The sequence below is a fragment of the Otolemur garnettii genome, unplaced genomic scaffold (assembly GCF_000181295.1).
Source record: "Otolemur garnettii isolate 467f Iridium unplaced genomic scaffold, OtoGar3 scaffold00014, whole genome shotgun sequence".
NCBI lineage: Eukaryota > Metazoa > Chordata > Mammalia > Primates > Galagidae > Otolemur > Otolemur garnettii.
In genome coordinates this window covers 30,958,518-30,971,241 of record NW_003852409.1, presented here as the reverse complement: position 1 = coordinate 30,971,241, position 12,724 = coordinate 30,958,518, and the positions used below count along the sequence as shown (strand labels likewise).

At 48.6% G+C, this 12,724-nt stretch overlaps 2 protein-coding genes across 2 annotated transcripts in view; one reads left to right on the top strand and one right to left on the bottom strand.

Moving 5' to 3' along the window:
* Positions 1-1,515, bottom strand: part of SWI5 (SWI5 homologous recombination repair protein) — an 8,367-nt gene extending 6,852 nt beyond the window's left edge. The window contains exons 1-3 of the mRNA XM_012802340.1: positions 1,485-1,515; positions 1,239-1,365; positions 866-926 (exon numbers count right to left, since the gene is read on the bottom strand). Coding sequence (XP_012657794.1) covers positions 866-926; positions 1,239-1,365; positions 1,485-1,515 — 219 coding nt within the window. The remainder of the gene's footprint in view (positions 1-865; positions 927-1,238; positions 1,366-1,484) is intronic.
* Positions 1,516-1,705: 190 nt separating this feature from the next.
* GOLGA2 (golgin A2) overlaps positions 1,706-12,724 on the top strand; it is a 21,918-nt gene continuing 10,899 nt past the window's right edge. The window contains exons 1-7 of the mRNA XM_023510469.1: positions 1,706-1,756; positions 3,247-3,366; positions 9,631-9,894; positions 10,740-10,783; positions 10,902-10,965; positions 11,391-11,450; positions 11,627-11,707. Of these exons, the coding sequence (XP_023366237.1) occupies positions 1,709-1,756; positions 3,247-3,366; positions 9,631-9,894; positions 10,740-10,783; positions 10,902-10,965; positions 11,391-11,450; positions 11,627-11,707 (681 nt within the window). The 5' untranslated portion in view covers positions 1,706-1,708. The remainder of the gene's footprint in view (positions 1,757-3,246; positions 3,367-9,630; positions 9,895-10,739; positions 10,784-10,901; positions 10,966-11,390; positions 11,451-11,626; positions 11,708-12,724) is intronic.

Genomic DNA, 12,724 nt, shown 5'->3' with positions numbered 1-12,724 from the left:
AAAAAAAAAAAAGAGAGAAAAGCTCAATCAGCCCGATGCTTTTGGCAGACTGTGACTTGCCACCTGTTATCTGGGATTAATGCAACTTATGTTTCAGGTCTTGCTTCTGACCTCACTACCTCTGGGGAGCCCTCCTCACTCTGAACCATGCTTATTCTGTACTGGAATTTCTTTACTTCTTTCTTTATTTTTTGCCTGTTCATCCTCCAGCCTGTAGTTCCTGGAGGGTAGGAACTGTCTGACACGTAACTACATTTCAGCAGTTGCTTAATCAATACAAATGCCAAGTCTTACTCCAACGAATTTAAAAGTGTTGGTGGAGGAAACCCCATCTGGGGATGCGAGGAGGCTGAGTTTTGGGGGTGGTTTGCCAGAGAAGAGAGACTCTTGTCAACTAAAAGGAGTGGCTAACATAAAGGGCAAGCGTTTTCCTGATTGGGGTCGTGGTGTTTAAAGCCAGGGCTAGGGGCGTCGCCCGTGGCTCAGTGGGTAGAGCGCCGGCCCCATATACCGAGGGTGGTGGGTTCAAACCCGGCCCGGCCAAACTGCAACAAAAACAGCAGGGCGTTGTGGCAGGTGTCTGTAGTCCCAGCTACTCGGGAGGCTGAGGCAAGAAAATCGCCTAAGCCCAGGAGTTGGAGGTTGCTGTGAGCTGTGACTCCACAGCACCCTACGAAGAGGAGTCGGCCCAGAACAGGACACGCAGCACTTCTTTGAACATTGTGGAGAGCAGGAGAAAAGGAAGGATTGGGATTGAGAAACGAGGTTCTCAGCACTGTGGGAATGCCAAAGAGATGGAGGAGAGGGCTGAGACTAGCAGCGATTCACCCGATGGAGGGCGAGGGAGGGGCACAGACATACTCACAGGGGATCTGAAGGTGCCACGGTAACTTCGGTTAAGTCCTGGTTCGGCCCTGGAGAGAAATCTGAGGGGAAAAGCTGGTTGGACCGAGAGCCCGCTCTCAAAAGAAAGGGGTACTGCAGGGTGCGGGAGGAAGGGCAACTAAGAAGTAGGTGTGCTAGGGCTGGACACAGCTGGAACCCGGGCAGCAGATACATTCCCAGGATCAGAGAAGGAACCCTTGAGAAAGCGGGCGGGTTCCGAGGAGGCGTGTTTGGAGGATGGGATGGGGCTTCCGGGAGGTGATTTCTGGGACAAGTCTGGGCAGGGCTGTGAAGAGCCGGGAAAGGGAATGTGAGATGATGCACTTTCCCCCCGCTGTCCGTTCCTTGCCCACCTCCTGAGGCCTGGAGTCCGAGGCCCCCGGGGTGGGGGATTGAGTGGCGCAAGAGGGTCCAGGGCGGTGCCGGAGAGTGGCTTCTCAGGTCCTTCAGGAACTAGAATTCCTTGAAGGAGGCCGCGGTCTCACCGAAAGCTGCGCGCGCACCTAGCAAGAGCCAGCCCCCTCGTCTCCCCAAAGTGGGCAGGGACAGCGGCTGCGCACGTGCGCAGCTGACGTGGTGACTTGACCTCTGGGTCCCACCGCTCCCTGGCCACGCCCCTTTTCCTTTCATCGTTCTCATTGACCAACGGGCCGGGAGCATTGGGGCCACGCCCACATTTATGTTTCCCTAGGCTCGCCTTGGTCCCGCCTGTTCTGGCTCAGTTGCACTTCTGCGCGGTAGCAAGCGGAAGCAATTTCGCGGGGGTTGCCGGGATCTCTTGAAGAGTTCCCGTATATCCCGCTCTCCCCCTCCCCCCCACGGGATGTCGGAAGAAACCCGACAGCAAAAATTGGCCTCGGCCAGGAAAAAGGTAAAACACGCCGGGTCGCGGCTCCCCGACCCAGCCCGAGGCTCCCCTCCCACGGTAGGACTATGGCCACAGTCTGTGCTACTCCTGAGACACGTAGAGCTAGCCGCACCGCGTCGCTTGGCTTCTCTCACCAAAGTCTTTTCAGCCAGCCCCGCCCCCTCAGTAGCCCAACCCCTGCCCTCGCCAGTTGCCCCTGGGTGACTTTGGACTGATGACTCCAGGGGGTCCTTGCTCTGAACTCAGTCCTAGCTTCCCACTGCCCCAAATTGCCTCTTCCTGAGCTCTGTGGGCTCCCATCTTCAAGGACCTGGATCCCGGCCCTAGGTTCCCCTCCCCCATCGCGGAGCAGAGAGTGGGTCGTAGGTAGGGTGGAGTGCAGTGTAGTTACCTCGCAGTCCCCCTCGGAGCTGTCATTACTGTCGAGAGCCTGGCCTTTGATCTTAAGACCCAATACCCCGAGTGTTCATTCCATTTCTGGTTTCTCTGGTCAAGGCACAGATTTCTAATTGGAAGGGGACTAAGAACTATGGAATTTAAGACCGAGAGGTTTCAGGCTCCTTATTCCCTTAACTTAAATATTGGCAGTGCGAAAGCCTACACTTCACCAGTAGAGCTGGAAACCTTGACAGTATCTCTGGGTTGCAATGGGAGAACGGGTTGGGTTTGCTTTTCTCCCAGGTTTCTACGCTCCAGAGAGACTAAAATTTTTTACTGAGTTCTCTACCTCATATTCACTTAGTGCTCTGTGGAATGAGGTCTACTTCTCTTCTGTAGAACAGATCCTGGGAAACTGAACTTCACCGCTTTGAATCTTCCCCACATTACCTTCTCAACATGAGGTTCTCTGAGTGCCACAGGATTACTATGGGAGAGCTTTCCAAAGATTCAGTTTTGCTTGATTCTCTGGAGAGAGAAAAAAACATGAATATACTTAGGGATGACATTTGCATATACTTGTAAGATTACAATAGACCTTTCTCTGAAATGATGCTTGGCTTGTCCCTTGTCCTTTTTCTGTTAGTTTCCTAAGTTCACTAGGGATATACTTTCACTACCCTCCTGCCATTAGGGCACATTGACTTACATTTTTAAGACGTACTGGTGTGCAGCTCTCACAGATGTTTAAGGAAGGGCCCCACTGCCTGACTCTGAGCCACACAATGCACAGCTCCTGCCTACTAGATGCTTCCTTTGGTTTTGCCCCACACTGCAGATTCATGGCTAAACCCCAGAGCTTAGAGTTGGAAGACTGAATTTAAATTGCATTATTGCCTTTTTAAAAAAAGCCATGTTAACAGTCTATTTTAGTCACTAAGTGGTTGTTACAATCATTTGGTTGTTGGTGGCATTAAATCAGACATTGTACACAATATATTTTGTAAAAACTGTAAAGTAAAAAATAAAGCAAAAAAGACCCCTCCCACATGAAGTATGATGTAATCATATGGGCTTATAATTTTCATGAATCTTACTGCTTTTCCTTTCCACAGTTGCTAGAATTTCAGCGGAAGCACAATCTACCATCTTCTTATACAAAGAAGAAGAAGAAAGTAAAAAATGATGGTAGCTCTGAGTCAACTACTTCTGATGATTGCCACTCACCTGAGGACGTGAGTCATGGTTTGCCAGGCCCTTGGGGATAGGGGGCTTAGGAGAAGTAAGGAGAACTGGTTAAGATTGTGGAAAAAGTGTTGGGTACTGGGTAAGAGTACTGAGTTTGAATTCTACCTTTCCCACTGCTAGGGATATGATTTAGGGCAAATTGTTTGGGGCTTCTCTTTTCACACGTGTAAAATAGGGGTAATACTGTTTTACTTATACTTATAGAAGTTTAAATGAGGTTTTTGGTTGCTGTTTTTATATTAATTCTCAGTACAGGCATGGTATAGAATAAACATTCCATAAATGGTAGTCGCTATTTGATTTTTCTCATCTCCAGCCTCAGGGGAAGTAAGGCCAGTGAGAATGGCCGCTTGCCATTAGGCTTTCCCTTTAAGAAGCAGGGTATGGTGCAGAGAACCCTGGCACTAGGATTAGGAGAAGATATGAATTTTGAGACCATCCTTGACACCACCTTGCTGGGTGACTTCAGAAAAATCTCTTCTTCCCCTGGACCTCAGTTTCCTCCTCTGTATATTGATGTTATTGGATTAGATCAGTGTCTTTCAAATTTACTTTATAGCTGTAGACCCCTTTGTTCAACTAAAACCCTATGGGAAAGACTGGTGTTTAAAATGGAGGTGAGGGTCTAAACCAGTGGTTCTCAACCTGTGGGTCGCGACCCCTTTAGACTGTATTAAAGGTTTGCGGCATTAGGAAGGTTGAGAACCAGTGGTCTAAAGTCCTACCAGACTTCCTCTGCATCCTGGGCCTGAAAAAAGGGTCCAAGGAGTGCATTAAGAACTGAATTGATTAGGTGACTCGTATCTGAGACTGCATCACTCAGGGGACTTTTCCATTTATTTGTTTCTGCCTCTGGCAAAGCAGCACGTAGCCCTTTGGAAGAATGGTATAGGCCATGGTATTGGTCTCCTCTGCTCTTCTTCAGCATTTAATTTCCCTGAACCCACCTCTTCTTCCTTCCCTGACTTTCTTGCCTCTCTCTTTCCTTTTTCACCTCCTATAGATTCACGACATTCTGAAGGTGCTGGTGTCTGACCTTAACCATTCCAATGGGGTAGCGCTCCCCCCATTGGACAAGTGGAAGGTGAGGCAATGCCGAGACTCCTCTCTGGCTTGCTCTCTCTCTCAGCTGTGCATGTTCCTGAGGCTTCTCTGGTTTGGGGGATACTTTGCCTCTGGCCTATTTTATGTTGCTGTCACTAATCCCTTGGCCTGTTTATGTCTGCTGCTTCACCTGCTTGGTTGATTGGGTTTTCCCCTTCCCCAGTGTCATTTATCATCTTGTAAAGGTGGGACATACCTTGAAGATTAAAGGTAATTTGGAATCATAATTCAGAGCAGATGTGTGGGATTTGGGCTTTTGAATGGTACTACTAGACTGGAGAGATTAAAAGAATCTGGGAAATCTTTAGGTTTGGCTCTCTGGGCATCTCTCTGTTCACCAAAAACCAGAAGACCACGTAGAATTATGTAATTTTTTGAATTCATTTTGGTTTGAGAGTAGGGAACATATAGTTAAGAAAAAGTGAGTTCATGTGATAATTGTAAGAATTAAAGTTATTTTTTCAGAGGAACTAACTGTAAAGGATATGAGGTTAACCAGACAGATAAATGATTAGGACCTTCTACCCCTAATCTCTTTTAAAAATCAAATGGACACTTAGCCATATTCACTGAGCTCTAGATAGCAAAGGCACTTTGCTAACCAGTGGAGAAAATGGATAAGCACATGGAGGGAGGCAGAATCCTTGAAGCAAGGGAGAACATAGGAACATTCTAAATGCTGAACTGTAGGGGGAGGTTGGTTCTGAATGGACTTGAGGCTGGAGGACATGACATTAGAGACCAATTTGAGGATTAAAGATGGGTAACATTTATCCATATGGAAAGTGGGGAAGGCAGAGAGAGTGGTAAGGTTATAGCCAGCACCTTTCAGGGACCAAGGGAGCTGGGGGGAGGAGCAGGGCATCAGGGTACACAGGGCTAGGAGACCACGTCCTCCATGTGTGATGTTGGCACTTCCTCCATACCTCACTTGCCCTGGGATCTCTGCCAAGCCAGAGGAGCAGGACTTGAAATAGAACCAGCTCCTGTGGGAGACAGGCATGGGAGAGACTGGGCCTGGGCATGGTAGAAAGTTTTTTAGTTTAGTTATCACAGCTGTTTTCCCTGTGAGTTAGGTCTGTCTAGGTGCTGTGACTCTCTTTGTTGGCTCAGAGGAGACACTTGAGTGGCATGGAGACGGGAGCATGGGACTGGAGTCCTGGGACCATGTACACATATGTGGATTTGCTCTGCCAATGGTCTCAACAGTTAGGGGATACAGGGCTTCTGTTTCTTTATCAGAAAATTATTGATCTGTTCTAATGCTTTAATATCTTGTGCAGCCCAGGTCCCTCTTCTCTGGAAATGAAGGGCCATATTCCTTTATTCCCTTCTTACTGTGTTTCTTTTTTTTTTTTCTTTTTTTAAAGACAGAGTCTTATTCTGTTGCCTAGGCTAAGGTGACCAGACATCCCACTTTTTTTTTTTTGAGACAGAGCCTCAAGCTGTCTCCCTGGGTAGAGTGCCATGGCATCACAGCTCACAGCAACCTCCGGCTCCTGGGCTCAAGCGAGTCTCCTGCCTCAGCCTCCCAAGTAGCTGGAACCACAGGCGCCCGCCACAGCGCCCAGCCGTTTTTTGGTTGCAGCCATCATTGTTGTTTGGCAGGCCTGGGCTGGATTCGAACCCGCCACCTTAGGTGTATGTGGCTGATACCTTAGCCACTTGAGCCACAGGTGCCGAGCCCAGACGTCCCACTTTTGAACAGTTTGTCCTGCGTTCTGTGGCGTTTTAAAAAAGTCCCAATTTTTGGAAAGAATGCACAATCTAGGGAAGGGTGGGACAACAGGAAGGGAATATATGGTTTTCTTTCCGCGGAGAAGGTTAATGTAACTCCATTTGGGAATGGAGAAGGTTAATGTAACTCCACTTGGGAATGAAGAGGTTAATGTAACTTCATTTGGAAATGAAAAGGCTAATGTAAACTCCCTACTCCCCTCCTGGGCAGGGTTGTCCAGGTGGACCTGGAGCCCTACTCCTTTGAGCCACAGGCCCAGCCCTATGCATAATTTTTTTTAATGTATTATATTTGTAAGTTGTACTTATGTTGAAATTAAAAAAAAAATTCCAATACTATTTTTGCGTTCTATGAAAATTTTTGTTGCTCCATATAGACCAAATTTTTAATCAAGAACACACCCCTCCTCTGCCCCACACTCCCGCACCCCCCCCCCCATCAATGGTGTCCTGCTTTACCAATGTTAAAATCTGGTCACCTTAGCCTAGGCTAGAGTGCTGTGATGTCAGCCTAGCAACACAGCAACCTCAACTCCTGGGTTTGATCCTCTTTCCTCATCTTCCCAAGTAGCTGGGGACTATAAGTGCCTGCCACAACACTTGGCTAATTTTTCAATTTTTTTCTGTTTTCTTTTTTTGAGACAGTCTCAACCTATCACCCTCGGTAGAGTGCTATGACATCGTAGCTCACACCGACCGCCAATTCTTGGGCTCCTCTTGCCTCAGTTTTTCTATTTTTAGTGGAGACAGAGTCTCGCTTTTGCTTAGGCTGGTCTTGAACTCATGAGCTCAAGCAATCCATCCGCCTCAGCCTCCTAGAATGCTAGGATTATGGGTGTGAGCCACCGCACCTGGCTTTAATACTTCAATTTTTAACAGGCCCGGGCCAGGTTTGAACCTACCAGCCCCGGTGCATGTGGCCAGCACCCTAACTACTGAGCTATGGTGCCAAGCCTAATTTTTCAATTTTTATTAAAGACGGGATCTTGCTCTTGCTCAGGCTTATCTTGAACTTCTAAGCTCAAGGGGTCCTGCCTCAGATTCCCAGAGTGCTGGGATTATAAGTGTAAGCCACCTGGCCTGGCCTTTTCTTACTGTTTTTAAACCTTCTATGACAATAACTACTTCCCACATAATTTTTCTACTCTAGGAGTACAGGCCTATGATTGCAGTATCCTGAGTAAAGCTGGTAACATTTCCAGAAATGGGGAATAATGGAAAGAGAAAAAAATGTTTAATGGGATGAGACATTTTGAGCAGAGCAGGCATTTTTTTTTAAACTCCAGTCTTGGGCAGCGCCTATAGCTCAGTGGGTAGAGCGCCGGCCACATACACCTAGGCTGGCGGGTTTGAACTTGGCCCAGGCCAGCTAAAACAACAATGGCAACAACAACAATAACAAAAAAAATAGCCGGGTGAAATAAAAGAAAAAAAAAATAGCCGGGTGTTGTGGCGGGTGCCTATAGTCCCAGCTCCTTGGGAGGCTGAGGCAAGAGAATTGCTTAAGCCCAAAAGTTTGAGGTTGCTGTGAACTGTGATGCCACGGCACTCTACCCAGGGTGACAGCTTGAGACTCTGTCTCAAAAACAAAACAAAACAAAAAAACCCTCTGGTCTTAGCTGCAAGGTTTAAAATTATGAAATAACTTGGTTGCTCACAAAATAATCATGCAATATGTATTAAAAAGTTCTCAGAAAAATAATTCTTAGATGGGCCTGGTGGCTCATGCCTGTAATCACAGCACTTGGGAGGCTGAGGTGGGTGGATTGCCTGAGCTCACAGGTTTAAGACCAGTCTGAGCCAGAGTGAGACCCTCCTATCTCTAAAAATTAACTGGGCATTGTAGTGGGTACTTGTAGTCCCAGGTACTTGGGAGGCTGAGGCAAGAGGATCACTTGAACCCAAGAGTTGGAGGTTTCTCTGAGCTAAGACACCACAGCACTCTAGTAAGGGTGACCAAGTGAGACTCTGCCTCCAAAAAAAAAAAAAAGAAAAAGAATCCCCCCCCCCCCAGGTGTTCCTATGTCTAATCCTAGAGATCAGATTTTTCTGATCTCAAGTTGCCAGGAACTCAAGTTGCCAGGAGGGACCCAGAGCCTGCAGGGTCCATGGCTAGAAGTGTCAACATCCCCTAAAGTCTCATGCCTGGCCAACTGCTGATTCCCTTGCTCTTAACCTGTTAGAATGAGTTGTAGACATTGTCAAGGCAATGCTAGGTTCCAGGGCCATGGTCACAGTATGCTTGCCAAGATGCAAAGACAACTTGGCTCATCCCTGGTTCCCCCAGCCTCTGTAGCTCTTGCTGTAAGGAGGGAAGTAGATTTGGTTTTCAAAGGTCAAGGCGGAAGGGTTCAGAGAATAGGCAGCCCTTTCCTGGGAGAAAGGGGCCACCACCTCCTCCCCAGACCTGGCTTCCCTGACCAGGCCTTGCACTTGGCTCTTATCAAGCTCTAGCTATTCAGCCATCTTTTCTTTCTTCGCCACCTCCAGCATATGGGGCCGGCACCTTACTCTTTGAGCCACAGGCGCTGCCCCAGCCTCTTTCCATTCTCTGCCCATCTGGTCTTATATACAGAGGGTTGGACTAAAAATTAGGTCTGAGGAAAGATGGATGGGGCTCTAGTAAAGCAGGTAGGTCCGGTTGGGGATAAGGTTTGACTCTACGTCCTAAATGCTATGCCCTAAGTGCTATTCCCAGGAAAGAGCCTCATGACCTCCAGGTTGCTGAGGGTTGTACGGCAAACATTTTAACCACTGGTTTCTTATGTGGTCTCTTAGACAGGTAGGTATTTCTGGAGCTAAGAGATTGGGGTAGGAGTTTATTCTCATTTTACCTCCAGAGGGCAGGGAGAGGCTTCTATTTGGGTAAGTTTTTTTTTCCCTAAAAGTCTTGAATCAGAAATATAGCCCATGGTTAGGGTAGAGGAGGAGGAAAGGAAGACAGGAGAACAAGGGAAGGGAGAGGGAGCCAGCTATACTGACCCACACTTACCACCCTCCTGCCCAGCAGGGGCCCAGGTGAGGGTCACTCTGCAGCACAAACTGGCTTCCTGGAAGCACGGTGCTTCTCATCCCCCTGACTTGGTCACATATTCCTCCCGCCTGTGGTGCTCCTGCAGGTCAGAGCCTGGTGCTGTCTTCTGCTGAGCTCCAGGAGAACAAGATCTTCATGTGTTAGTGGAGGAGGTTGTACAGCCCCTGCTTTGTGCTTTAACTGCCAGAAATGCTGCCGAGTGGCCCGAGGCTTGGTCAGGCTGTGTCCACACCCCCCCCAGGGGTTCCCAGCATGCGTGACTGTCACTCTTGACTGCAGCATTACCTGTCCTACCTGCTCTGCACCCCTGTGTCCACAGCAGCAAGGTGTTTTCTGTCCTGCATGGCTCCCTAACCCCCATTCTGTTCTGTGACAGGCACCCAAAGACTGTGATGCCCCTGCACCACCATCTGCTGATGACACCGTGTCACCTGATGGTGTCCCTTCCCCTGATGTACCACTGTCTGCTGATGATACTGTGTCACCTGACGCTGTCCCTTCCTCTAATGCACCACCATCTGCTGATGACACCGTGCCACCTGACGGTATCCCTTCCTCCGGTGCACCACCATATGGTGATACCATGTCACCTGGCGTCCGTTCCACTGATGCTGGTCGCACTAGCATGGAGTCACCTGAGGTTTGTGCCTCATCCCTCTTTGCCCCTGCCTTCCTGTGTACTGGCCCCACTCTCTTTCCCCAAGGACTGGACCCACTGTGGATTCTCTTTTTTTTGTTTTGTTTTATTACTTTTTTTTTTTTGTAGAGACAGAGTCTCACTGTATTGTCCTCGGTAGAGTGCTATGGCATCACACAGCTCACAGCAACTTCCAACTCCTGGGCTTAGGTGATTTTCTTGCCTCAGCTTCCAAAGTAGCTGAAACTACAGGTGCCGCCACAACGCCCGGCTATTTTTTTGTTGCAATTTGGCCAGGGCTAGGTTTGAACCTGCCACCCTTGGTATATGGGGCTGGCGCCCTACTCACTGAGTCACAGGCACTGCCCTTGTTTTATTTTTTTTTTTAGTCAGAGCCTTAAGCTGTTGCCCTCGGTAGAGTGCTGTGGCATCACAGCTTGCAGCAACCTTTCAAACTCTTGGGCTTAAGTGATTCTCTTGCCTCAGCCTCCCAAGTAGCTGGGACTACAGGCACCTGCCACAACGCCTGGCTATTTTTTGGTTGTAGTTGTCATTTGGCAGGCCTGGACTGTATTCAAACCTTCTAGCTCTGGTGTATGGCTGGCACCCTAGCTGCTGAGCCACAGGCACTAAGCCAGTGGATTCTTTTCTTTCACAGGGAACTTGGTTCTAGAGCCAGGCACCCTTCCTAGGGACTGGAAGATAAGACTAGGATAAGGGAAGCTAAGACTAGGCTTTGTCTCAGGGTTTGAGGAGATGAAGATTGTTGGGATAAGCTTGGCTTACCCGACCCCTGGGTGATTCTTACTGGAAATTGAGTGACAATCATAATGTTTCTTCCCAAACAGAACCTTGATGCTGACGAAATCTCTCATCTTATGGATGAAATCGAGTGAGTGTCTTCTGTCAGGGCAGTAGTCCCTGGATGAGGGAGTCAGGGCAGGCTACTGCCCAGGACCCTCTTTCCCATTGAGCCACCTGCACCTCTGACCCCGTGTCTCCATCCCTAGGACTTTCTCATCGACTGAGAGCCTGCGACAGCTTTCTCAGCATATCAGTAGTCTTGTGTCTGAGGTATCCCAGAAATTACAGCCGAGAAGGGAGGGAAGGGGGAAGGAAGGTATGACAGAAGGAAATGGAGGCAGGGCTTCATAAGAGAGAGAGAAAAGATCCTGAGACCAGCCAGCTTGCTGGGTAACATTGGGCAAGTCACTTCTTCTCTGAAGCTTCTCCATTAGAGCTGTGCAAATGAAGGAGTTGGACCACAAGATATCATTTATCCTGCTGCGGAAGCACAGGATAAGAGCTGCTCAGGAGGGGAGGGATGATGGAGAGATAAGAATGCTGAGAAGTTGGTAGGAAGGGATTATGAGAGGAGGGGTCCAAGTTAGCCAGAAAAAAAAATTGATAGGGAAGAAAGTTGATGGGGAAGAAAGGAAGTCACAGGGCTTAGCTGTGAGGAGACAGAGCATCACTGAGTAGACCCTCATCTCTTTTAGTCTACGTCCTATGTCAATGGAACAAGCCTTTCATCGTCCATTAACCTGAAGGATTTGGAGGTAAATGGCCCTGAACTATGGCCCAGTGACCCTGCAGGCCAGCCCCCTGACTTCCCACAGTAGGGGCTGAGTTCCCCTCTGGCAGTTGAGATAGCCCTTAGATCCTTAACCCTAATGATTGCTCTCTCTACCTCTCCCCCCACCCCTCCTCCAACTGCTCTCTGCATGCGCCTCAGAGCCGGTACCACGAGCTAGCAGTAGCCCTGGACTCCAGCTATCTAACAAACAAACAACTCAGTAGCAAAGTAGAGGAATTGGTAAGAGTCCAGTGGGGGTCCCCTAATGCCATGTCGCCCATCCTGGGCTGCACTTTTCCCTTGGGGCTGTGAAGAAAGAAGCTGGGGTCCCCTGGTGTCAAGGGAGAATGGGTGCTGGGTGGGTGGCTAGGCTTCAGCTGGAGGCGACCCTGAGTACAGAGCATGCCGCATGGCTCTTTGCCTACTCTCTCTTCTCCAGATGCCCCTGCTTGGGTCCTTACAACACTAGCCCCGGGGTTGTTAACCTCTTGGGGAAAAACTAGCTTAACTTGTAAGAGGCCCTATGTTTTTCTCTGTCTTTGATTTTAGATAAGTCATCTCTCCTCCTGGGCTTGAGTTTCCTAAGAAGGTGGAATTAGCAAAGGTCTCTTTTAGCTCTGAAAATCAAAGATTTCTAGGCCCACTAGAAACAACAGGGTAAAGGGATTTATCTGTCCTTTTCATTTCTGTGTCCCTGTGATTAAGAGTAGTAGCAGGCCTGTAGTCTGTGCTCAGTAAATATGTGTTGAATGAATGTACCCTCCTAAATCACAAGCTGGCAGAAGGGTAGTCTTTCTTTCCTCAAACTCTATTTCAAGAATGAGAGGGAAAGAAATGTTCCCTAGAGGACAGGATGGGATACCATCTAGAGGTTTATATTACTATCCAGATCCAGGCTTACAGCTTTATAGCCATAAGCAAAGACCACCAAAGACACAAATTCTCTGACCTTGGGAGTTTGAGGAAAGTTTTGTCACTTCAAGTCCCCAGAGGGTCAGGAACTTTGCCTTTATAATCCATTATAAATAATCCATTCCGGCTCGGCGCCTGTGGCTCAAGTGGCTAAGGCGCCAGCCACATACGCCTAAGGTGGCGGGTTCGAATCCAGCCTGGGCCCATCAAAACAACAGTGATGGCTGCAACCAAAAAATAGCCGGGCGTTGTGGCGGTTGCCTGTGATCCCAGCTATTTAGGAGGCTGAGGCAGGAGACTCACTTGAGCCCAGGAGTTGGAGGTTGCTGTGAGCTGTGATGCCAT